This window comes from Notolepis coatsorum (genome assembly GCF_963971535.1).
Source record: "Notolepis coatsorum genome assembly, chromosome: 2".
NCBI lineage: Eukaryota > Metazoa > Chordata > Actinopteri > Aulopiformes > Paralepididae > Notolepis > Notolepis coatsorum.
This window is the reverse complement of record NC_140166.1, coordinates 179785358-179808072: the sequence shown is the minus strand read 5'-3', so window position 1 is coordinate 179808072 and position 22715 is coordinate 179785358. Positions and strand designations below refer to the sequence as shown.

At 46.1% G+C, this 22715-nt stretch overlaps 1 protein-coding gene across 5 annotated transcripts in view; it reads left to right on the top strand.

The window, feature by feature from the left end:
• Positions 1-22715, top strand: part of lnx1 (ligand of numb-protein X 1) — a 103806-nt gene that overhangs the window by 55615 nt on the left and 25476 nt on the right. For 3 of the 5 annotated variants that reach the window (XM_084307359.1, XM_084307360.1, XM_084307362.1), the window contains 2 exons: positions 10509-10762; positions 15446-15601. In XM_084307359.1, coding sequence (XP_084163485.1) covers positions 10509-10762; positions 15446-15601 — 410 coding nt within the window. The remainder of the gene's footprint in view (positions 1-10508; positions 10763-15445; positions 15602-22715) is intronic. The other 2 variants (XM_084307361.1, XM_084307363.1) reach the window with 1 other exon arrangement.

Genomic DNA, 22715 nt, shown 5'->3' with positions numbered 1-22715 from the left:
ACACACACACACACACACACACACACACACACACACACACACACACACACACACACACACACACACACACACACACACACACACACACACCACAATTCTCCACCTGGAAATGCCTGCAGGCCTCCTCAGGGCTGAGAGCACAACAGAAGCCTCTCTTTCTCTCCGCCCACTTTTACAACATGTCAAGTGTGTTGAATGTTACATTTTCACGAGCGCTAAGAAGTTAGCTCTCAAGAGTCAGCGCTTTGGGAACTACAGCCTGACGTACTCTGCCCTGGATTAGAGAGGCTGGAGGAGAGGAAGCCGGACTCACAGGCATCCTAAGTGCAGTAGCTCAGTCAGAGCGAACAGACCAAAGAGAGGGATTTAATAGTGAGTATCCATCACAGTATCTCCAATGAGGGGGGGGTGTGCCCACAGGGACCGCCTCGCCCCGGTCATCCCATGCATGCTGACTGGCATGGGTGAGGGCAGCGGAACGCAATGCTGTCAAGCCAATGTGTATCCTCAAACAGGCACACACAGGTACCTCAAACAGGCACACACAGAGAAGTCAAGTCAAGTCAAGTAATTTATTTATAAAGCACGTGTAAGAACTCAAGAGCCAACCAAAGTGCTGTACAATCAAAGCATAAAATGTCATAATATAAAATACAAAAATACAAAAAAGGCACAGCAGGACAAGAGAGTAGATTCAGAGAATAGGACAACAGTAAGCCAACACACGGATAGGGAAGCACAAAGTACAATATAGCACACAGGGGACAGAGGAGCACAATAAGAGATACAAGGGGGAGGGGCAGGATACAATTGCAATTTTATGTCCCTGAGACAGTTTTAAGGGAGTCTAGGTTAGCTGTGTCAGAGGGGTTGAGTGGAAGGTAGATTTGGGAGTCATCGGCATAAAAGTGGTATGAAATGTTGTGTTTGTGGATGATTTCGGCCAGGGGGAGCATGTAAATAGAGAAGAGTATGGGGGCCAGGATGGAACCTTGGGGGACCCCATACGGTAGACTAGCTGTGGGAGAGTGTCCACCCAAACTGACCGAAAAGGAGCGGTCGCTCAAGAAGGATGAGAACCAGCTAAGTACCAAGCCTGTGTTCGAGACGATCGACCAGGGTGGAATGGTCGACCGTGTCGAACGCTGCGGACAAGTCCAGGAGGAGGAGCATGGCAGAGCTACCTGAGTCGATGGTGAGAAGCAGGTCATTGTATATTTTGACTAGCGCTGTCTCAGTGCTGTGTCCTGCCCTGAAACCTGACTGGAATTTGTCTAGGAGGTTGTTTTGATGTAGGAAGGGGAGGAGTTGTGCCAGGACAGCCTTTTCTAAAATCTTAGATAGGAAGGGTAGTTTGGATATGGGCGTGTAATTATTGAAGAGAGCAGGGTCCAGGTTAGGTTTTTTTAGGAGGGGCTCAACCATGGCGTGGTTAAGGGAGGAGGGAACAGAGCCAGAGTCCAGAGAGCTGTTTATAATAGACAGAATACTGGGGCCTACTATGTCCATGGACTATTTTAGAAGATGGGTAGGGAGGGCATCAAGTGGGGATGTGACAGTCCTCATGCCAGCCACCAGCTCTCTGAGAGTGGTTAGAGAGATGGGTTGGAAGTTGCTCAAAAGAGCCGGGCAGGAGGGCTGGGAGGGAGGGGGGGGTGGGCAGGAGGGCTGGGAGGGAGGGGGGCTGGGCAGGAGGGCTGGGAGGGAGGGGGGCTGGGCAGGAGGGGGGGCCGGAGAGGGGGGCTGGGTAGGAGGGGGAGTGGAGGAGGACGGTGAGATGGCTACTATGATGGTTTCCACCTTCCTGATGAAGAAGTTTAGGAATTCTTCACATTTAGAGGGGGAGGTATCAGGGCAGGGGGCGGGTGGAGGGGAGGTGAAAGAGTTAATGGTTGAAAAAAGGACTCTGGGATTGTGAAAATGTTTGGCAATTATTTCTGAGAAGAAGGAAGGGAGTCGGCTCAGAGGAAGGCGTTTTAGATTAAATGTCAGCCTCGTTGGGGTCCCAATAAACTCAAAAGAGTGCTCCTAGTCTCTTCCATTCAACCTTTCCTGACATCTATTTCACCATAATACAGACACAGAGATTGTACATAAGAAATATACACGATACAGTGAGTGTGCAAACATACTGTGATGACCACGGATGCCTAAACTCGCTAGCCCTTGGCTAATGGGTCGGACGCTTTAGTTGACTGGTTAACGCCGTCACCTGTGCTCTGGGTGACCCGGGTCCAACTCCTGGCTGCCCCCTGAATTCGCTATGCTGTATACACAATATACACTGTCTGACCCGGTTTTGGGGCAGCGCCCAGGGTTATCTGGTGCTGTACACTGAGGGCTAGATCCACAAAGAATGGATTGCACGGAGCAAGTTGCACCCTTACTTAAAATTCATTATGAATTGAAAATGGGGGACCCTGATGTAAACAAGACGAAAGTCTTTCTCTGGTCTGCATCCCCTTAACAATTGTGTGTATTGAGCTGTACTGTATTGTACCCATTCTGCAATCTGTTAATAAAGTTTTCATTCAATGAATCAATCTGCACAGTGATTGATTGAATGAACATTTTATTAACAGATTGCAGAATGGGTACAACTTGCTCCGTGCAATCCATTCTTTGTGGATCTAGCCCTGAGTGTGTGGAGCGATATAATTGTCTACCCCTCCATCCCGCGGTGCATGCAGTCAGGGAGCGGGGAGGGTATTTGGGTTGAGGGAGGATAATCCACTCAACCCCTAAAGAGGATTGGAGAATCTCACAGGCTTTGATGAGTTGTTGTGAGCTGGTGTTTATTTCACATTGCAAGCGAGCCAGACCGTTTGTGTTGCAGCCAGCATCTCGCCTCCGTCACCCCACGCTCACAGCGCCATGGGTAATTATCACTGCGCTGGCTGGAGAGAGCGAGGTGGAGGTGGAGGATGAATTTAGGAGGGGGTGATGGATGATGAGGCTGTTTTGGTGGCTGTTGGTTCCCGATCTCTCCGCGGATCGCAGGGTTTAGAGGGCCGTCGCGATAACGGAGGCTCTGTAAACGGGGGCCGCGGGTGCTCCAGCACTAATGAGTGTGCTGCTCTAAGCTCTGCCATGATCGCCCTCCACAAATCACACTCTTACACACATAGCGAGGGGGGATGGAGAGCAGAGCACAAACACGGCCAGCCACGCCTGATAAAAGCATCGCATTTGTTTACCAAAACAGGGGAGGGGGGGGGGGGGGGGGGGGGGGTAAAAAGGGTAAAAGGGTATTGGTGATCAGAGAGAGAATAACAATACAAGACTCAGTGAGTCTGTGAGAGAGAGCTAGTGTGTGTGTGTGTGTGTGTGTGTGTGTGTGTGTGTGTGTGTGCGTGCGTGTGCATGTGTGTGCGCTCTGCTACCTGGGGCGTGTATCTGAAGGACCACCTTGTGTTAATATTTCACACATGGAGTCGTCACATTTCCCGCCCTTGACCTCAGTTGAAGAGAGATTGCAGCCTTAATTCTTCAGGACGAGCATTAAAACTATAAGCAGTGCAGATATGGCTAACTGTCTAAGGCAGGTCTTATCCCCAGGAGGGAGAGATTGTAATTAAGGGGAGCCAAAGCCTTTAACAAACCAGTCACACACGTACACACAAAACAATGGCTGCATGCTGCTGCCTCAGAGAAGAACTATTGTCTTCCTGCCCATGAGTCAACTAGTCCAGTAACCTTGAAGTAACCTAAATCCTGCCCTGGTTGCGTCTAGTTTTTTGCCAACGGATTTCCAGTTCCGCGTTCGCGTTCTGCGATCTGATTGGCCACTGACGTTTCTGGTGCGATCTGATTGGCCACTGACGTTTCTGGTCATGTGACATGTGCGCCCAAGCAGCAAACTACCTAACGCCTACTTTATCACTGGTTAAGCATAGGCGTGTGTGTGTGTGTGTGTGTGTGTGTGGGTGTGTGTGTGTGTGTGTGTGTGTGTGTGTGTGTGTGTGTGTGTGTGTGTGTGTGTGTGTGTGTGGTGTGTGTGTGTGTGTGTGTGTGTGTGTGTGTGTGTGTGTGTGTGTGTGTGTGTGTGTGTGTGTGTGTGTGTGTGTGTGTGTGTGTGTGTGTGTGTGTGTGTGTGTGTGTGTGTATGTGCACTTACATTCAGATTCAGATGTATTTGTCGTCTCATCTTTCATACAGTACAGCATACAATCTTTTGTCTTGGCTCCTCTGCCTCGTAGCGACATCAATAAAAAAAAATGAAAACATCAATAGGAATAGCATGAAAAGAAAATAGCAGCAGAAACACAATGGAACAGCTCTAATTTGCAATACACTAATTTACAATAATCACACTGTGGGTGTAAAGTGTGCAAAGTGGCAACAGAACAATGTTACTGTAATATAACAATCACAGTAGTGTGATTAGTAGTGTGTGCAAAGTAGTGGCCGAAACAATGATAAAGTTGCACCGAGTTCTAATAATAGTCACAGTATAATAATCACAGTACAGGTGTAGTGTGTGCAGGTGGCAGCAGAAACACGGTATTAGCACTAAATTGTAATACAATAGTCACAGTGTTGTGGCTCAATACAGTGAGTGAGTAGTGGGCAGAGTAGTGGGCAGACAGGCAGCAGACCGTTATAATAGGGATGCTCAATATTGGCTTTTTTACCGATACCGATATACCGATATTGTCCAACTCTTATTTTCCGATACCGATATCAACCGATATCAACCGATACCGATATATGCAGGGTTTCCCCCCCCAAAAAACTTAATAATTTCAGGTAATTAACATTACATATATCTTGTCATGGAATTAACACAACATTATGCATACTTTTGACAATAAATAAAATCAGAATTTGTTCTTACTTGCTTCCCTGGGTAAATAAAGGTGAAATAAATGTATAAAAAAAAATTTAAAAGTATAATTTTTTTTTAACCGATACCGATAATTTCCGATATCTCATTTTAATGCCAATATCGGCAGATAATATCGGACATCCCTTATGAGCCTTACTGCCTGGGGGAAAAAACTGTCCGGGAGCCTGCTGGCCCGGACCCTGAAACTCCTGTACCACAGCATCAGCTGAAACATGCATAATTTATAAGCATAAACATTTGCATGTGGGACTTCTTAAAGAACAATTAATTTGTAGCCCCTTTGAGGCCATGATGTGCTGGTTTACCACTAGTGTTTTATAGCTGATGAGCACGCAGCTTTGCTTCCTCTAATTGATAGTGAGTGACATGAAGTCTGTCCACTGCAGCACCGCCCTCCTCGGCTCTGCTGCAGACTGAAACACTGCCCGCCCCCGACCACTTCGCTCAGTTAAGTGGTGTATTGCTGCATCGACATGCTTCATAGCATTCAATTTATTAACGCTAAATGAACAGCAACAGCCCGAAATAGCACTCATACACATACACACATACATACAGACATGCATACACACACACACACACACACACACATGCACAAGACATACACATACACACACACATACATAACACACACATGCACAAGACACACACACGCACACTGCATAGCACTGTTATGTCAGGAGCCATATATTTGGATCGATAAGTACTTGAGCCATAGTGTTATGCTGTATCTAACTGAGAGATCCAGACCCATGGATTCAAGTAAGATATAGAACCCACTTCAAGGTAAAATTACTTTCCCTCTGAAATATGGACACAGTGCAAGACCTGCTCAGACAGTTCTGTTATTGAGACAAAATGGTCTATCGGAGTGGTGTCCCTCGAGGGCCAATGTCCTCCCTGAGATGGATCCTGTTGCTGTAGTCATCTAATACTATTTATTTTATTTGTGACCTTCCTAATAGGAGACGATGTCTGATGGCCACCATTTTACCTAGCTATTACTTTACCCCGCCATTTTGTGTCTAATGCATCAGTGTCTTCCATGTGTAACACAGTGAAATGTACAAGCCCATCCACACACAGCACCACAACAGAATGGGTCCAGTTTTTCCTGTATTTCTGACCTACCGTTAATTAAAGATGTGTCTGGGTTTGATCCAGCTCATTAAAACCCAGCTAATGTTTGTGCTGATGGCTCCACAGAGACGCAGGCCAATATGTTATTCCTGCTTGTGACGGAGCTCAGCCAGGGCCTGGCTATGGCTCACAGATGGGGGAAGATTCTCGGACAAAACAATATCCTGCCCCATGGGGATATGTTCAATTTATGCACAAACATTCTTCGATATTTGTCACGGAGTGGTTTTCAGGGTGTGTATTTGTGTGTCCTTCAGGGTGTGCAGCTGTGTGTGCATGTGTGTGTGTGTGTGTGTGTGTGTGCATGTGCGTGCATGCATGCGGGCGCACCCACGTTCAATTAAGTGTGTATGTTTATCCTTCTTGTGTGCTGTTTGTGTTGTCGAGCAGATAATAAGTGAGAGAGAAAAAAAGACACTTGGAACCAATTCTTGAGACGTTTGTTGAGGTTTTGTATTCCAGTGTTGTGCATGTTCTCTCTCTCTCTCTCTCTCTCTCTCTCTCTCTCTCTCTCTCTCTCTCTCTCTCTCTCTCTCTCTCTCTCTCTCTCTCTCTCTCTCTCTCTGTAACGTTGTATTTGGCCACAATTGTATTCAGTCGTCTGTCAGGGGTGCTCAACCATGGCCTCTGAACAAAGCCATTGTACATGTGATGTGATTATATAATACTGTCACAAAGCAGGTTTACCAGGAACAGAAACAACAAGACGCCAGAGGTAACACTGTTATGTGAAAAATCCTTCCTTTACGTTTGACGACAGGCGATATGACAGCGGCGGCAGGGGGCTCTCTGATATTCACTGTGTATGCGTGTAGGGAATCGGGATACACCTGAATTTCGCTCGGTTGTCTGTGCAAGAGCGTACAACAATGCACGATATTCCAACAGGACAGCACAAAGGATACACGGCAGAGGGCATCTCGCATCTCGCATAACAGCACACCGACAGACTATTAAAATGAATGTAATACCACATATAAGTGTAGCAGGGTGGATTATCCCTGCTTTATGGGAGTGGTTGTACACGGCCACCTGGTAGCGAGAACGCAGCAGAGCTGAGTCCAGCTGGGTCCCCGACTGTAGGCCAAGAATGTTGAAGTGGAGGTCGAGCAGCAGGAGTGGATGGGGCCTAGGATTCACTGACCTCTGGTCCTTCTTGCCCTCCAGGGCAATCAGCAGTAGCTCCCCACACACCCACACTTCCTCCAATACTTCCTGAGCCCACCCACACCCAATGGCAGTAGGGTGGATGATATATTCGCTCCCCAAAGCAGTACTCTTCCTTAATGATGAGTGGAGACCTTTTACAATAAACTATAGGCGGGGTGGGGAAAGGGTTAAACAATAATGAGCATTACCCGGAGAGAAAAGGGTTAGACAGAATGCACATTAAAGACACACACACTGTGCTCCCATTTACGTCTCCTTTACTGAAGGCTTAGCATGTTACACATTATCGCATATCTATCAAGGCTACTTCCACACTGGGCACCTAGTGCTCTCACTCTATATTACAGACACAGTAAGAACCTCTTCCCTTTAAGGGTTATCTACTGCTCCGCTTTGCGGTAGGTGGAAAACAAGGTAAGGAGTAAAGGAGTTCAATGGGAATTTTATAAAGAACCACACATTATTATTACTACTCTCAAAAGAAATTAACAGTGGGCCCACATTAGCAAATAAAAGTCCTATCTACAGCCGGCTTTTCCCCAAAACAATGAATGGTCGGGCGCCCCTAGACACTGCTGCCAGCGTTAGTTCAAAGCACCGTTTATCTTCGCCCTTAGAGAGCCTGCGCCACACAGTGGAAATGTCTACCGATAAAGTTTCAGCACTCGGAGCGCCGCTGTACTTATCCAAGATGGCGGGCCTGCTCTCACCACCACTCGTCCGGGTGGTAAGATGGCCGCCGGGAGATCCCGCGATAACAGGCAGCGGGGCAGGGTAGACGCTGGGCAGGTGACTGCTGGGGTAAGGGCTGGGATGGGCTGGAGGAGCATGTAGTGTAGTGACGTCCGCTGCTGGGCTGAAGGGGTGGGCCGACACGCAGGCTAAACTGTGGTGCTAGCCTAAACAAAGCTAAGCTGTGGGTCATGGTGAACCCCCTGTCATAACGCCTATACACAGCTAACGCAAGGTGGACAATATCTACCACCTGGTCTTCGGCAGTCGCTCGCCTGCTGGTTAATTCACAATGTCTCTTCCGCATTAACCAAACGCTAAGCTACCGCATATACTTCTAGGATAACCCGCTTTGTAACTGAGTTTATCTCTCGCATGCTGAATCTCCGGAGCTCCCTTTCTGTGCGTCCTCCTCCCTCTGTCGAAAACACTGAAGAGGAAGCCCCTCCCTCGGCACCGCGCTCTGAACCCATTCTTCTTCACCTGTGACTCCCTGCCCAACGTGACCACCAGCGCCCCTGGCGGCACCTGTATCCTGTCCCACTATGAAGCGTCAATGTTAGGATAGGGAGAATCAAAGAGAGCAGCAAGTTAAGTGTCAATGTCGCGGTAGGGATGATCAAGAGCGGTCAGCCGGTTACACAACGTCCTCGTGAACACAAGGAATGCAAAAGATTAGCGTTAGACACCTTGAATAATAGTCATACATTTTCGGGTGTCTACATAAGCAATGTACTGTAGGCAAACAGGCAAAACAAATCTAGAAATTGCACTTAAATGATATGCATACAAATGTCCAAAGCTTTGTGAGGACATGTGTGGTGGAACCGCATCAGTCAGATCTTCATGATCAATATGAATGTATTAGTAAAACTACCTACCCTCTTCACACTCCATTATCTTATGCAACTCATATTAACTCATTTTCATACAACCCAAATTTCCACACTATGAAAAGAAAATATTATGAAAAGAAAATATCAGTAATAATACTAATGATAATCCCGCCTATAACCTACTATATGAAGGATTATGATTTATATCATTATGGCCAAGTGTAAAGGCTGTGTGCTGCTGCCACAGTGTGTGGGAGGGGTTGTTTGTTGTGGTGGTAGCTACAGGTATCTCGCGCTGAGGTCAGATAGCTGTGTGATACTGTATACTGCTGCATGGGAGAGGTTGTTGTGTTGTGGTGGTAGCTAGGTAACGTGGAGGTCAGATCGCTGTGTGGCAGGCAGCCTCTACAGGGCAGAGGGTGGGAAGTTAGCATTGAGAATAGAGTCAGGCAGCTGAAGTCCACTCACGTTAACCAGGGGTCTTCACATGAGGGGCGACAGTGGCTCAGGAGGTAGAGCAGTCGTCTGGCAATCCGGAGGTTCCCGGTTCGATTCCCGCTCCTCCCGGGCAGTGTGTCAATGTGTCCTTGAGCAAGACACTTAACCCCTAATTGCTCTCGATGAGCAGGTTGGCACCTTGCATGGTTGCCTCCGCCGTTGGTGTGTGAATGTGTGTGTGAATGTGTGAGTGAATGGGTAAAATGTGAGTAACAAATTGTAAAGCGTTTTGAATAAAAGCGCTATATAAAAAAGCAGCCATTTACCATTTACATGACCTTTCCCTTTAGTTATGCATAGTACTACTGTTAAAAAAAAATTAAGATTCACAGGAAATTCCCTGTATTATTTTACAGGTTACTTTTGTTTTCTACTTTAAGTGTAAATGCCATACAAATACAGTAAATTACCCTTTATCAAAATATTAACCATTAAATAAAGGCTGTAATCTGTAAATGTATTTGATTTTACTGTAATTTGACAGTAAGTATTTGGCAACCATTGCTGCCAGACATTTACCATTTTACATAATTTTTTACAGTATACATGTACCACGTTACAATGTGCTCCACAGAGGCTGCTTTCTCTATGGGGAAAAATTGGGGGTATAAAGGGGGGTAGTGGTACCCAACAGCCGTTCGATCCTGGGACTGGCAGGATAATATGGGCAGGACCAGGTATAATGCTGAATGAATAGCAATGAATGAATAACGCTGAATGAACAGCGCTCTGCCCTCCCTCATGGATTACTGCTGAACTGGCCTTGATACATGCAGCTCAGTGGCCAACAGTAGGAGAAAGCAGACCTGCTTATTCGACTCGCCAGTAGTAGAAGACTGTGGTTGTATACTGGAATCTACCTTGCCTATATTACTAGTACCTACTATGCTATTATGTTTATACTACTATGCACTCAAGACTGTAGCACTTGAGTTCAACACTGTTTGACAAACAATGTTACTGACCCTTAGCTGCCAGAGTTGTACCCTTCCTGCTGACTTGTTGTACAGAACGTGTCGCTTTGGATAAAAGCGTCAGCTAAATGACTACATGTAAATGTAAACAGCTGTCTCTACCTGTTACTCACCATACATTTCCTATTGGGATTTTTCAATAGTCCTATAATTGAAAACAGATGAAAGGTTTTTCCCATTGTGACATTATCAATATCGCCATTCCATCCTCTTGTCACTCGCTAATGCAATACTTGACCCCGCCTACTTATTGCTTTGGTTGCGTGACTGACCCTTGATCCCCTTGTGTGTGTGTGTCTATGTGTGCAGGTGTAAAGGGGCATCTCACTATGGGCTGTCGGCGGACAGGAAGCGCCGGTCCCAGGAGGGTGACTGCACAGACAGCACGTCAGAACTCACCGTTGCCACGCTGCCCAACGATGGCCCCACCTCTGCCGCCGTGGCCCTGCTATCGGACGAGCCGGGCCTGGTCAACCCCGCCTTCGACCCAAGCATGGAGGACAACAGCCAATCGGGCAGCACCACCAGCCTGGCGGCTCGCAGCAACACCAAGAAGAGTGAGTGTGAGTGAGCGAAACGGATGTGTGTGTGTGTTTGTGCGTGATTATGTGCAGTGCTGCATGAAGTAACCTTTGTACGAGAGCAAGAGAGAGAGAGAGAATAGAGAGAGAGAATAGAGAGAGAGAGAGAGAGAGAGAGAGAGAGAGAGAGAGAGAGAGAGAGAGAGAGAGAGAGAGAGAGAGAGAGAGAGTGAGTGTGTGTGTGTGTGTGTTCAAGTTTCAAGTTTCAAGTTTCTTTATTAGTTGTCATACAGAAGTACAGAATACTTTTATATAAAATGCTTCTTTCTGTTTTGCTCCAGAGATTGTGCTAGATAAAAATAGATAAGTATAAAATAAGTATAGTAACGTATAAAATAGAAGTAAAGTACGTAGACAAAAGTGTTCAATACATATACAATGTACAATGCAGAGTGTGTGTGTGTGTGCGTGTTTGTGCGTGTGTGTGTGTGTGTGTGTGTGTGTGTGTGTGTGTGTGTGTGTGTGTGTGTGTGTGTGTGTGTGTGTGTGTGTGTGTGTGTGTGTGTGTGTGTGTGTGTGTGTGTGTGTGTGTGTGTGCGTGCGCGTGCGTGTGTGTGTGTGTGTGTGCGAGCACACAAGCATACGTGCCTGCAGTGTGACAGATTGAAAATCGATAGAAACTATAGAACCCGTGGAGGCTTTCTAGTCACAGTCACCATCTCTCAGTCACACAACCCATACGCCGCTGAGCCCTGTTCAAACACACATTTACACCTTCCCACTCGTGCACGTCCAGATACAGTCTTTGTTCTAACTAATGACCTTTGATAGAAATCACAGTAGCCAATTAGCTTTACTGCCTTTGTTTTTTTCCTCTCACTCTCCAGGAATCCATAAAATATTTTCTTTGTAGAAGAGAAGACAGAGAACTGAGGGGAGGAGGGATAGAGAGAAGAGTGGAGAGGAAATGAGAGAGGGAGAGATGGGCAGAGAAAGAGGGGGGGGAAGGAAAAATGGGCTGGGACAGATTATATATAGCCAGTGCAGGTCCATTAATGCTGAATGATGTGATCGTCCCTCACTCTCCACTTTCCCCACCTGGAAGGCCAGGAGCCAGCCATGAGTGTTCCACTCTCACACACCCCCCCCTCCTCCTTATCCTCCTCCTCCTCCTCCTCTTCCTTCTCCTGACATGAGTGCACAGCCAGTGGGGACAACGCATGACGCTGCACCAGCACTTTCAGGCCCAGCCGCCGTGAGAGCCAGCGAGAGCCAGTGCTGCTGAACAAGCTGTCAGCTTCAGAAGAGGCCGGCGCTTTTAAAGAATAATGTGGCTGTCAGGAGCCCTCGCGTCTCCCTAGGCCCGCAGAGGGAGGGAGGGGTGCTGCAGAGGCTCGCTATAACCCCCCCCTCTCGGTGCAGCCTGGCTGGGTTCTGCTGCCTCGCCAGTGCAGCCTCCCGGAGCCTGTGTGTGTCTGTTTCTCCTCAGAGAGGATCAGGGTTACCCTCTCTCTGGGAGGGTCCCAGTCAAAGACGTCAGTCACGCACACACACTAGTTACTGTATATCACTGCTGCGGTTTATATGCTCTGCAAAGAATGAATGAATGAATGAATGAATGAATGAATGAATGAATGAATGAATGAATGAATGAATGAATGAATGAATGAATGAAAACTTTATTAACTTTATAACAGATTGCAGAATGGGTACAATACAGTACGGCTCAATACACACAATTGTTAAGGGGATGCAGACCAGAGAAAGACTTTGTCTTGTTTACATCAGGGTCCCCCATTTTCAATTCATATTGACATTTATGACATACTCAACATACATGACATTTATGGCATAGGGACATACAGGTATTTAGTACTGTTACATTTGTGACATATACGATATTCAAATATACAGTACTGTTACCCATAGATCCTGACAGAGTATATACATATACATATACACAAGAGGCAGGGGAACTATGTGAGAATGCTGTTCATCGACTGTTCAGCTCAGCATTCAATACCATAGTCCCCTCCAAACTCATAGCCAAGCTCAGGGACCTGGGCTTGAACTATGACCTCTGCCAGTGGGTCTTGGACTTCCTGACGGGCAGACCCCAGGTGGTGAGAGCAGGCAACTGCACCTCCTCATCCATCACCCTCAACATAGGGGCCCCCCCAGGGCTGTGTTCTGAGTCCCCTCCTCTACTCCCTGTACACACATGACTGTGTGGCACAGCGGAACAACAACACAATCATCAAATTTGCTGACAACACAGTAGTGGTGGGCCTGATCTCTGCAAACGACGAGAGGGCCTACCTGGAAGAGGTCAAGGTCCTAGCGGGATGGTGTCAAGAGAACAGCCTCTCCCTGAATGTCAGCAAAACAAAGGAGATGATTGTGGACTTTAGGAGGTCGGGGGTCAGGGACTACAGCCCCCTCAGCATCGATGGGGCACCGGTTGAGAGAGTGAACATTTTAAGTACCTCGGAGTCCACATATCTGAGGACTTGACATAGACCACACACATTGACAGTGTTGTGAGGAAGGCACGGCAACGCCTCTACTTCCTCAGGCGCCTAAGGAAGTTCCAAGTCAGTCAGAAGATCCTTAAGAACTTCTACTCATGTACAATAGAGAGCATCTTGACTAGCAATATCACCTCCTGGTTTGGGAATAGCACCGCACAAGACCGTAGCAGACTACAGAGAGTGGCCCGTTCAGCCGAACGCACAATTGGAGGGGGGCTTCCCACTCTCCAGAACATTTACAACAAGCAGTGCATGGGTAAGGCTAAGATAATTATCAAAGACTCCAGCCACCCAAACAACTGCCTCTTTGAACTGCTGCGGTCAGGCAAGCGATACCGGAGTCTCATGGCAAGCACAGAAAGACTCAGAAGAAGCTTCTATCCCCAGGCCATCAGGTTGCTCAACGAACAATAACACTATACAACAACCATCAAATGCACTCACAGCACACACATCCACATGCACACACTCACTTTAAACTCACTGCAGCACCCACTTACACACTTTAGAACACCTAAACACACTTTATATTTATTGGCAAAGAATTTGCACTACAACCCATACCTCAGTACACCTTACTGTAAATTGTACCTAAATTGTACCTCATCCCATTTCTGCTTTGCACTATATAGTATATTGTATATTAGTATATTGTATAGTATATTGTATGGTAACTCAGTTACTTCTACTCTGCATTGAACATTGTACATATGTACATATTGAACATTTGTGTCTACGTACGTGACTTCTATTTTATACTGCTATACTTATTTAATTTTATACTTATCTTTTTTGTCTAGCACAGTCTCTGGAGAGTAACAGAAAGAAGCATTTTGTATAAAAGTATTCTGTACTTCTGTATGACAACTAATAAAGAAACTTGAACTTGAACTTGAACATATGATGGGGAGGGGACTGTACATTAGGAGGGGTGGGTGGGTGGGAGAGAAATATACATAGGGTGGGGAGGAGACTGTACATTTGGAGGGGGTGGGTGGGTGGGAGAGAAATATACATGCGGTGGGTAGGAGACTGTCTAGGAGGGGGTGGGGGGTTTGGACATTTACGGTGGCCAGTTTCGAATTGCAGCCTCCCGTAGGTGCTCTTTAAGAGCGGTTTTGAATGTGGGTAGGGATTCACATTCCTTTACAGCTTTGGGTAGGGCGTTCCACATTGATATGGCATAATTGCGAAACGTGTTTAGTCCCTTGTTTGAGCCGAATCTGGGTTTAACATGATTTGTTGAGCTTCCTCTGGTGTTGTGGTCGTGACCTTTGGGAAGTATTTTGACATGTACATGGGTACCTTAGTCGTATAGTGTATCTTGTAGACCAGGCCCATTGCAAGTTGCTCTACTCTGTCGTCTACTCTAAGCCATCCTAGGTTGTCAAAGTGGGCAGGGGTGAGGTGGGTTCTAGGGGTAAGGTCAAGTAGAAGTCTGACCAGTTTGTTTTGTGATGTGACCATGAGGTGCAAGCATAGTCGTAGTACCCTTGAATGAGTGCTGTATTCTTGAAAGGACTGTCCTACACTGGAAACATGCACTGTAGCCTCGTTTGACATTACCTGGGTTTGGTGTTCTGGTCCCTGACTGTACTAATGACTGTACTCAAATGAATGTATATTGAGATTCTTTAGTACCTAAACCTTACATTTGCCCACATATTTTGTCAACACTCGAAATGGTGCAATTTGTAAGAACTTCAACAGAGTCTGGCCGCTGACATACAGTATAGCTACAATAGAAAGTGTCTGAGTAGGAACATTTTTATTGATACACCGTCACCCGAGGCATCCTAAATGAATCTCAATACATCGTTTGACTGGCCGTGATCTGTAGCTAGCGTAGCATGGCATTACACATCACAGTCGGGGACCAGCGAGGGTTTAGTAAGCTGTGGGCGAGCAGATCTATTAACATCGACATACAGAATAAAGACGCATTGGTCTCGGCTCCGCTCTAAACACTAAACAAATTAAGTTAATTAACCTCATCAGGGTCCTGAATAATGGGCCGTGAGCGGAGAGCAACTCTGAAACATCTGTTTCTGGTACAGTCGGGTATAAAGCAATTTCATTGGCCGTGGGGAGGCAGGACTCAGACATGTCCGGGCTTGTCGAGGCTGCAGAGCTGGTCTATAAACAGTCTCTCATGTCTTGTCTTTTCTTTTCTTCCTCCCTCTCTCCTTCCCAGTCAGGAACTTCGACCGGTCGTCGGTGAGGAGTCGCTCCTTCAGGAGGCTCAACAGGGCCTTCAGCGTGCTGAGGAGGACCAAGAGCGGCAACGCCGTGAGCAATGAGACGTCTGAGGAGAGGGACAACGCCAGGAACGCCAATGTACCACAGGAAGGTGTGTATCCCTTCTATCCTAGACCTGTGTGTGTGAATGCACTGAGGCTAATCACTTGTTCTGTTTTGTTGCATTTTATTATTATTATAATTTTTTTAATGATGTCTTGGAGAATGATAAACACATCTCTGACATCACAACACGTAGGAGGATTGTGTGTTAATGCATGAGGCCCATAGATCATACATAACAATGTCTTTGACCTGGGGTCGTTATCTTGGCAGTACACTTGTGTCTGTTAGCCAGGGTTCGCACAAGGTCCTTGAAGTGCTTAAGTGCTTGATTTTTTACACAAAAAAGTCAAGGCCTGGAATTCCTTGAAAACATCAAAAATGTTTACAAGGTGCTTAAAAAGTCCTTGAAATTCAAATCAACCATTCGCATTGAAAGTTTTGTTCATCCATGATCAAATTGTTCTGAATCAAGAAATTTAAATTTTTAAATGTAAACTAATTGTCGGAAATTGGTTTTAAGATACATAGGCTATTGGCTTAAAAAAACAGCATTTAAAATTTTATTGGATCCTTTTAAATGCCCTTTTAAAATGAAAAATAGTGCTTGGGAAACTACTTGAAAGTCCTTTTGCAATGTCAGTGGGAACCCTGCTGTTAGCGTATGTCTGTATGTCTGTAATGAGGATATTGTGCATGAAGTGTGTGTGTGTGTGTGTGTGTGTGTGTGTGTGTGTGTGTGTGTGTGTGTGTGTGTGTGTGTGTGTGTGTGTGTGTGTGTGTGTGTGTGTGTGTGTGTGTGTGTGTGTGTGTGTGTGTGTGTGTGTGTGTGTGTGTGTGTGCGTGCGCGCGCGTGCGTGCGTGTGTGTGTGTGTGTGTGTGCGTGCGCGCGTGCGCGCGTGAAATGTGCATTGCTGTTTCCAGTGGGGGTTGTGTCTGGCTTATATGTCACTGCTGTGTCGGCACTTTGTGTGCTTCCCTGTCTGTAGAGGGAGAGAGAGAGAGAGAGAGAGAGAGAGAGAGAGAGAGAGAGAGAGAGAGAGAGAGAGAGAGAGAGAGAGAGAGAGAGAGAGAGAGAGAGAGAGAGAGAGAGAGAGAGAGAGAGAGAGAGAGAGAGAGTCAACGTTGTGCATGTGTGTGTGTCTACACGTACTGTTCCTTCGGCTGTGAGGAGGGAGGGTGACACGACTGGATTCCCACAGCATAGCTGCAGCATATGTTCCTTTAATAATTCAGCTGCAGATTGCATAAGAGGGGGATCAGCCTGAGGCACTCTGGACCGGCCTGGATGAGGACAGGGACCCAGGAGTCACCAGAGACGGGGACACGGATCGCCTGCTCCCTCTCTCTCTACCTCACCATTCACCCCTCCTCCCTCCCCTTTCCTCTGCTGCTCTTCCCTGTCACTCCTCTCCTCCTCAAGAGGGAAGATATTAGTGAAGGGGGTCAATTTGAATTACAAGCCTTGCAGTTCTGTTTCTAGATCTAGAAGTTGCACGACTGGGCGTTATCGCAATTCCATGAAATGTAAACATAGCGATGAATGTTTTGACTCGAACCCATCATCCTGATGAATATTCATGACCATTGTGTTTTTTTTTTTTTTTTTTATTATTGATGGATTACCAGCCAGGCACACATAACCAATGCTTCAGGGCTCAACACCACCAGGGCTCCAAAAGAGTTGTGCCTCCATTTGCATATATATACTGTATATTAGCAGTGTTGGGGCAAGTTACATTTAAAAGTTACATTTAAAAAGTAACTAGTTACAGTTACTAGTTACTTCTTCCAAAAAGTTACTAAATTACTTACTCAGTTACAAATTATAAAAGTAACTAGTTACTTCAGAAAGTAACTATTGCTTTACTTTCAAGTACATTTTGTACATAAACAACATACACAAATCTAAACTATTTTAATGTTGCTGTGGGACAAAGTGAGACTAGCCTCCAATCAAATGCCATTTATGTAGATATTATCATTACTGTGTTTATATAGTGAATCATACAAATACAAACACAATAGATGTTTTGGAACTTTTGATATGTATTGCCCTCAACAGGCCACAACTGGGCAACATTAAATAAATAACAAATATATACTGATTGATTGAACATTTTAATTAACAGATTGCAGAATGGGTACAGTACAGTACAGCTCAATACACACAATTGTTAAGGGGATGCAGACCAGAGAAAGACTTTCGTCTTGTTTACATCAGGGTCCCCCATTTTCAATTCATGACATTTATGAACATACACAACATACAGATATAAGAATCTAATGTAATCATCTAAACTAATCTAATCATGACATTTAAGACATGCATGACATACATCTCTGAGCACCTGAAGAATGTGCTATTAAAACCAGGAAGTGCAGCACTGTTGATAAGGCTGTAGCCTCCACTACTGTAGTGCCCTGCGCTGCAACACAACTAACACAAGAGCGAACAAGGAAACGTTCATGGACCCGCAGTCGTTGACTGCTCGCTTGTGTTGTTCGTTGGATTAGTTTTGGATTATTTGGGCTCGCCAAACAAACTATCAAAACGTACACAGACCCGCGGTCTGTCGTTGACTGAGTCGCTTGTGTTGTTGCTGTGTGTCAGACTCTGGATGCTTTCGAACACCCGCCCACCTCTACCTCTGATTGGCTTACCATGACATTTGACTCAACCTCAGCCAATCGCACACTGCCCACTAACCAAGGAAAAAAAAGTATTGCTTCTCGGCGCAGAGATCTGTGCTGATGAAAAAAAATCAGCTTCAATCTATAGTAACGCGCCGCATTTTTTTGGTAGTAACGGTAACAGCGTTATTAAGATTGGAAGAGTAATCCGTTAGATTACTCGTTACTGAAAAAACTAACGCCGTTATTTATAACTAGGGATGCCCCGATCACGTTTTTTGCCACCGATACCGATCACCGATCGTCGTGAGCCATATCGGCCGATACCGATTGTTTTTGATTAAAAAGAAATTAAAATTTATTTTATATAAAACATTTCTTTTTTATAAAATATATATATTGATATAATTAGACTTGTACTTGTATTATCTGCGAGACATCGCCACCACGCAACAAGTCAAAATGCTCGCTATCTGCAAACAGCTCCACTGTCTGTGTACTCTAGTAGCCTCCAGCTCCAAAAAGGATTCTCCGGCGCTGCAGCTGGACCCTATTGGTAACGTTACGGTTCTTTGGTCATTTCACATTCAGCAAGCCCTCAGCTCCAATACGCATTGAATCAATGTTATAAGACATTGATATCAAGAGCTATCTGTAGCTACTGCTAGCCGGCTAGATGACGTTAAGACAGAACTTTAGTTCAATGGGACATTTCGTTTTGAACAGATAACTAACGTCAGCTAACAAGCTAACGCAAGCTAACGGAGGTATGAACATGGACTACTAGACTTTCTGGATCATTTGTTGATATCAGGAGCTATCAGTAGCTAGCCGGCTAAATACCGTTAGACAATGCCTACTAAACGTGAATAGTTGACTGGGTAATTTTGTTTAAACAGTAACGATAGCTAGATAGCTAACGTTAGCTCAGGTCGAATGCACTACAGACTCGAGCAGGGGAGCCTCCTCTCAGTCCTCAGTGTTTACAAACTGTACACGGGGGGCGGGGCGGGGCTAGGGAGGAGGAGCAGCGGCAGTTTGCAGGTCCTGTGTGTCTGAGACAGACAGCGAGTGAGACCTTCGCTTGATCGTTTCCCGCGATCGGCGAATATGACTCATTATCGGAATTCACAGATTGCATATTTATACTGAGTATCGGCCGATAACGATCGGTGGCCGATCGATCGGGGCATCCCTATTTATAACGCCGTTATTCCCATCACTGTATATTAGTGATATCTCACTTTGCCGCCATATTGGTCAAGTTTTATGCAATGTGAGGTACGGATGTGTCCGTTCAGTTTTCGTCTTTTGAAATACAGTACATGGAAGTGAATTAGTCATCAGCTCATCGAAACACTTCATAGCGATCTACAAAAATAAAGATGGCACAGCGAAGTGCATAAGAAAATTTAGAGACCCCCCCCCCCCCCCCCCCCCCCACCCCACATAGAACATGCCAGGTAGATTCATCTGAGATATAGGAGATGAAGGAGATCAAGGAAGTAGATCAAGGACATGCATGGTGTGGACCAAGAAGACCTAGCAATTTACCAATGTCAAACTCTGCCTTTTTGATCCTCCACAATCACAACTGTTGCTGATTGGAGGATCAAGAATAAGAGGGCAACGTTTTAGATCCCACCTAGTGTCCCTAAATCAGAAATCTTGTTAGTCGCCACCTTGGACCCTCCTCCTCTACCTCCTCCTCTTCCCTTTTCTCCTAGCCAGGGTCAACAGGGTCGTGCCGTATATCAATGAGGTGGAGCAGCCCCCCTAGGGCCGGGACAGCGCTGCTTGATGGAGAGGCTGGTGAAAGGGTTGTTGACATGGGGGGGGGGGGGGGGGGGGGGGGGGGGGGAGTGCACCGCTGCCGTCGGCATCCAGCGGTATGTGACGTTTGTTACAACATCTACAGGGTGACCTCTGGTGAGAGGAGGGTCGCGAGGAGGAGGCGGCTGGAGAGCCTCAGCTGTACGGCAGGAGAAAACCTTGGAGAATCAGATTGATCTGGAAGTGGAACAACAGTCGTGATTGAAGGAGGAGGAGGAGGAGGAAGGAAGATGAGAAGAAAGATGAAGAGGAGGGGATGGATGAGAAGGAGGAGGAGAAGGAAAGTTGGATTGTGTAAGAATGACAGAGATGAGGAACGATCGGGGGACCAGATTACTATCTGAGGCCATCAGCGAAGAGGGCTGAGAGGATAGATGAAATATTCATCACACCCCTCTGGGGGGGACAAAGATAGGATAGAGAGAGAGAGAGAGAGAGAGAGAGAGGAGAGAGAGAGAGAGAGAGAGAGAGAGAGAGAGAGAGAGAGAGAGAGAGAGAGAGAGGGAGAGAGAGAGAGAGGAGGAGAGATTGTTTTTTTTTTTTGATTTTAGAAAAAACATTTATTTACATATTTCTCATTACAATGTACAATGTGTATGTCAATACAATTAAAACAACTAACTACACATTATATCGGGGCAACATATGTCCCCATCACACTTAAAACCACATGAGATCTCACAATAAAAAAAATGCTAAAATACACCTGTCCGTCTGCAACACAACAAAAAAAACATTGAAGCTCCACCCAAACAAAAAAAAATATCCATACTTCCATTCAACACATAATATGTCATCAAGAACAACATATGAGCAACCCAAAAAGGTCCCGTCAGTCCATTTGTGTCAGTTTTTATATCCAGCTCATGAAAAAAAAAGATCCCCTTCATCAGGACCTTCCGTTCCACCGAAATAATCCTGCAACAGGTATTGTTCCCCGACGCTCCGCGCTTCAGTCCAATCGTCCAGACAGACCCTGTTGTGACAGGCCGTCCTCAGCCCCAATAAAGAAGCCACTTCCTCTGACCCCGGCTACATTCACAACATCTTTCAGTGTCATTGTCCCAACTGCTTGCAGACACTGTCCAAGCCCAGGTATACTCCCTTCCTGAATGTCCAGCCGGGGCTCCACACAATCAGAAGCTCCATTATCATGATAACATTATATTATCCAGTTTTTTGAGCTTCTGCACAATCTTTCTCAGTCTAAAAACTTCCTGGGAAGTGTACCCCCCATTGTTCTTCGACCTCATTTTGAGTCCTTGCTGAAAAAAATAAACATCTCCAAATCTTCAAAAAAAAATCTTCCACTTTGACACTTCTCAAATTTTTTGTTTGTGTGCAGGAACTTCTGTATCTGCCTGACTGCATAAAATTTTTTTCCGTTGTGAATCAGACACTTGAGAAGCATTTGGGAACTCATCTTCCTCAAAAATTTGTTTTTTCAATCTCACCCCATTGTTTTTCAACTTCATCCTCGTCCATACTGGACTGAGAGGAACCTGTGTCTTCTATGACCAAACTTGTCACTCTTTTCTTATCCTGAGAGCCCCACCCCTCCATCACTTCCCACCACGCCATCCACTGTCTGACTGTGTACATTGTCCACCACATTTCAAATGTTCCCCTATTACTTCACTTGTCAAATTTTTTTTTATTCCTTTTTTTTCCCTGACGCGGTGTTGGGCTTGGGGGGACAAAAAAAAAACTCTGCTCTCCTCTGTTACCTCGCCACTTGTTGAAGGGGGGGGGGGCAGCATCTCTGATTCCCACCTCCTTACCTACACAACCACTGGTTGAGGGGGGAACAGCGGTCTCCCACCCCTCCCTCCCTCTGTACCTGCACCACCCGCACCACCCCCTGTTACCCCACAGTCGCCCACTAGTTGAGGGGGGAGGGGGCAGCTTCCCTCACTCCTCCCTCCTCTGTACCAAGGCTCTGCTTCGTACCTGCTACACCGGGTTCTGTGGCCCTGCAGCTGGATACTATCTGCTGCGCTACTGTCGGTCTGCAAAAGGACTCTATTTACATTGCTGGCGGTCTGCAGCGGGGACTCTGTTGTCGTCACTGCTCTCAGCTCTGCGCTGCACCACTCCTCCCTCCTCTGTACCACTACCTGCGCTGATCCCAGCCCCGCGCTCCCTCCTGGGGCTGAGGCGGAGGTCGCCTTGCCCCTCTCCCCCGCACAATCGCGGGAGATATGACCCAGTTCCCCGCATACGAAACACTTCCCCGAATTACCAGAACTCACAAAAACCACATAATCAAACTCATCAACCTTTATCTTAAAAACCAACTCAAGCTCCTCTCCGCTGTTGTTTAGAATCATTAAAACCTGTCACAACATTAAACATTAAAAACATGCTTTAAAAGCGGAGATTTACATCCCGACGACATTTTTCTTATAGGGGAAATTATCTTCCCATGACGTGCTAGTTGACTTCTCAATAGTTCATCACTGATGAACGGCGGAACGTTGGAAATAAAGACATTTCTGCCTGGTGTGGAGAGCGGCTCTACAGAAAGAAAAGCCCCGTCAACACTTATCCCCGATTGAACCAGTGTGTGCACCTTGTCCACCGCAGTCAACAAAGATTACTACTCCTTGATTCATTCTCGGCAGCTGATTTAATGCTTTTATGTCCAACAATACTTCCAACTGCCAAACTGCAGTCCTCTACTGATACATTAGGAA